Source organism: Camellia sinensis, chromosome 12 (assembly GCF_055761805.1).
Source record: "Camellia sinensis isolate YWXY chromosome 12, ASM5576180v1, whole genome shotgun sequence".
Lineage (NCBI taxonomy): Eukaryota > Viridiplantae > Streptophyta > Magnoliopsida > Ericales > Theaceae > Camellia > Camellia sinensis.
Genome location: NC_138972.1, coordinates 43,684,588 through 43,689,002, shown reverse-complemented (window position 1 = coordinate 43,689,002; position 4,415 = coordinate 43,684,588). Strand labels below are relative to the sequence as shown.

The window sequence follows — 4,415 nt, the reverse complement described above, 5'->3', positions numbered from 1 at the left end:
CATCCAAAATTTGATTCTCATAGATTGTGTACATTAATTTTTTAGCACAAAAGAAAAAAACAGAGAAGGAAACATAATAAGGGTATAATTGTAAATTTAATTACTAAATAATATGCTAAATCTATTTTTTCAAAATCAATGAGACTAAAAGGTCTATAAGAAAACCCTTAGGACTAAATGAATTATCATACCTCAAAATGAGATTTATAGGTAAATTTTTCTATTTTGTAAGTGTATTTAAATTAAGTGTATCTAAAAAATATTGATTAAAATACGAAAAAAAAATTCACGAATGATTGGTCTGGGAATTAACTATTTTAATTGTGTTTGACTTTTTATGAAAAACATATAAAAAAATAAAGAAAATGATATAATAACTTTACGTTAATTTTTTGATATTTTTAGTCATTTCCCAAATAAGGCCTAAATAGGACAAAATACCAAAAATAAAAAATTCAAAAATTATTTTTGAAAGACTCAAACCATTTTTTTATTTATTTAAGAAATACTTGATTCCAATTTTCAAATTCAATTTTTTTGAAAATTGATTTTTTTTTATTTTTTCATATTTACTTTTGTTTTATTAAATTCTTTTAATATTTTAAACATTTTTTTTTTACTTTTTATATGTATCTTACCTAGATATATTTAAAAAATATAATATTTGTAAAAAATATTAAAAAATCAATAAATATACAAAAATATATTGGATTTTTGTTTTTGTTTTTTTATTTTTAATATTTAGTGAATTTTAATTTTTTTTACAAATATTATATTTTTTAAATATATTTATATTAAGTATATTTAAAAATTTAGAAATTTATTTAAAATATTAAAAAAATTCCTTGCAAATAAAAAAACATAACAAATAAAACACTCAATGAAAAAAAAAACCAGAAGGGGGGGGGGTGAGGTCCTTTAAACAATTACACTCATTTCAAACATCATTGCTTCACTTTTCACTCATCAACCTTGTCGTCTCAATGCTTTTGAGCCTCCGGCGAGCCAACGCACTGCGTGTTAGGGTTCCGATTCTCTCTCCTCTCCAACTCTACACACACTCAGCATCCCCCATCGAATCCCTTACCAAACCCCAGCTCAAAACCCTAGTCCTCTCCCAATACCGCCATGGCAAGTTTTTCAACCTCCTCCAAAACGTCGTCGCTTCGCCCTCCCTCCTCCTCTCCGCTTGCCACAATCTCACTCCCCGTCCTTCCCACAACAATGCCACCGAACCCAGTTCCTCCGAGCCTCTCAATCTCAACTGGGTCTCCGATAATTTCTTCTCTGTCGATGAAATTGCGACCCAGCTCGCTCAGAATCGCTTCGACATCGAGTCGTGTTGCGTGGCGGTGCACTCGTCGAGGAATCGAGGTGAGTCTCTTGTTCTTCCCAATTTGAAGCTCAAAGTTGTCATTGAAGCTATTAGGATGGTTTTAGAAGTTGTTTATGATGATCGTTTCGCTACATTTTCTTATGGCGGGCGTGTCGGTTTGGGACGGCATACTGCGGTTCGGTACCTTAAGAAAACAGTAGAAAACCCTAGTTGGTGGTTTAGTGTGTCTTTTGATGGCCACAATAGGTTTGATGTTAATCATGTTGAGAAATTATGTTTGATTATTGAAGAGAAAATTGGAGATAAGACATTGCTTGATATGATAAAGAGGTTGTTGGAATGCAAAGTGGTGAGAATTGAATTGGGTGAATGTTATTTAGGGAGAGGATTTCCTCAAGAAAGTGGATTGAGTTCGATTTTAATTAATATTTACTTTAACGGGTTTGATAAAGAAATTCAAGAGTTACGGCTTCAAACGAACAGGGAAAATCCCAATTTTGAGTTGAATGAGCTTGTTTCAAAGTCTAGTAATGTTTTCTATAAGCCCTTAAAGATTTATGTGGTTAGGTACTTGGATGAGATACTAGTGATCACGTCTGGGACAAAGTTGTTGACAATGGATTTGAAGAATAGGGTTGTAAAATATTTGGAAAATAATTTGGAATTGAGGGTAGATAGAGTGAAAACAGCTATTCATAGCGCAGTTTCTGAGAAAATTGATTTTTTGGGCATGGAACTTCAGGCTGTTTTGCCCTCAGTTTTGCATCCGCCAATGTCTGAAAAAGCAATTAGGGCAAGGAAGAAATACCTCAGACAAAAGGAAGTTAGAGCTTTGGAGTTGAGAAATGCTAGAGAGAGTAATAGGAAGAAACTTGGGTTGAAAATTATGGGGAATATCTTTAAGAAATTGAAACGGAGTAATGGATTTAAATTAGACTTTCACATTGAGAATGAAGTTAGACAAATATTTAGAACATGGGGCGATGAAGTAGTGCAAGACTTTTTTGGGTCTTTGGGGGAACGGTGGAACTGGCACCGGATGCTTTCTTCTGGTGACTTCCTCTCTTTGAGAAAGATTAGAGATCAATTGCCCCAAGAGCTTGTGGAATCATATGACAACTTTCAAGAGCAAGTTGACAAGTATTTGAAGCCTGTGAAACTTAGGAAGGAATTAGAGGAAGAAGAGAGGAGGATAGAAGAGGAAGAGGAACGGAAATATGCTGAAAGAACAGTTGATGATTTGACAAAGCTGTGTGTTAAAGTTGATGCTCCCATAGAACTTGTAAGGAAGGCAGTTAAAATCGCTGGATTTACAAATCATATGGGTCGTCCTAGGCCAATCAGCTTACTCATGGCTCTTGAAGATACTGATATCATCAAGTGGTATGCAGGTGTAGGGAGAAGATGGCTTGATTTCTTCTGCTGCTGCCACAACTTCAAAATGGTGAAAACCGTTGTAACTTATCACCTAAGGTTCTCCTGTATCTTGACATTAGCAGAAAAGCATGAAGCCACCAAGCGTGAGGCCATCCGACATTATACTAAAGATTTGAAAGTTTCTGATGTGAATGGAACCGAAGAAGTGCACTTTCCTTCAGAAAGTGAGATTAAAATGATGGGAGATAATAATCTTTCAGATCCAAAACCTGTGGATGGGGCTTTAACAATGGCTTTGATCAGATTGGCTTCTGACGAGCCTTCATTCCACTGTGTAGCTCATTTTTGTGACAGAACAGATACTATTGTGTACCGAATTCGGTTACTGCAAAATGATCTGAATTTGAACCCATTAGATGAAAAGAAATGGGTTTCGGGGTTGGGCACAATTCATGAATGTTTGAACCGGAAGTGTCTCCATCTATGTTATGATCATATAAGTGCATTATACATGGGGAAACTTACTCTTCAAGACATAGACTGTGCTTCATTTTTGGATGTGGACTGAATGGTTTTTGTTTTCCCCTCCTCCACAATACGATTATGGATTATGATTGGTTCTAAAGGCTGTTCATAACATGAAGCTGAGCTGGATAAATTGTTGTAATTTTTTTACTGCACTGAAGATGGATTATTCATTTATACAATTCTTTTCATTCATAGTAATTTGGCATGTTCGTGGTACTAGAGGAATGCTCCACAAATGCTAGTCTAAGTTATTGAAGTTGATGAATCCTCATAGTAAGTTCGAGTAACTGACGATATAGAGATGCTGATCAGAATGTTGATCAACCTTATTTCCATAACCTAAAGTTGTTCTTTGGGCTTTAGGTGGATGTAAGCATTACTATAAAACTATTTTCTGGTTCATTGAGCTCATACGATTGACTTGTTGCAAATTGTGGCTATGTTATGTTAGTTGTCATGTTTTCCATTGTGTTTTTCTTTAATATTTGAGTTAAAATATTCTGCTGATGAAGCCTTTCCATATGGTGAAGGTTTCTATTTAGGATTCATTACTGAAGCATCATTGTAGGGCCATGATTGTTACCAGATCAGCTTGATTGATTGATACATAGATGAATTGAACTATTGGAAGGAAGTTGACATACAGAGATCAAAAGCTCTTCTTGTTAACTGGTAGGCTACGTTTGGATCAATGATTTGAGGAAGGGCGAACTGAAAAAATATTTAGCCTTTATTTCATTTACTTTTATGTTCCCTTTTCCTTTCCTTCCACACACCCCGCCTCAAATCTTAAATCCAAACATGGTTTTAGAGTTTTTTCTTATGAATGTCCTATTGATCATTATTCATGTCCTTGGCTACGTTACTTCTTCACCCTCTCCCTATTGAATATTGCTCTTGCCAGGGCATTTGTTATACAGCTTTTGTTATACAGCTTGTGTAGTAGAATATGGCTGCAAGTTTTGTTGTTTTCTTTTCAGCTTGTAGTTGAAACTTGATTGATATATTATTATCGTGTGGATGCAAATAGTTTACTTGTGAGGTTATCGTCATGGTGATGTACATAGTGAAATACTTTGAACTGCAAGGTGCCGAGCCCTGTGCCTGTGTTTGAATCCTGTTCAATGGTGTGTTGTCCACAACGAGCTCATATATGAGATTTTAATGTGCTGCC

At 35.0% G+C, this 4,415-nt stretch overlaps 1 protein-coding gene across 1 annotated transcript; it reads left to right on the top strand.

The window, feature by feature from the left end:
- The first annotated feature begins 912 nt into the window (after positions 1 to 912).
- LOC114306235 (RNA-directed DNA polymerase (reverse transcriptase)) lies at positions 913 to 3,652 on the top strand. The gene has a single exon (XM_028251470.2). The coding sequence runs from the start codon at positions 984 to 986 to the stop codon at positions 3,279 to 3,281; it is 2,298 nt and encodes a 765-aa protein (XP_028107271.2). The 5' UTR covers positions 913 to 983; the 3' UTR covers positions 3,282 to 3,652.
- Positions 3,653 to 4,415: the final 763 nt, after the last annotated feature.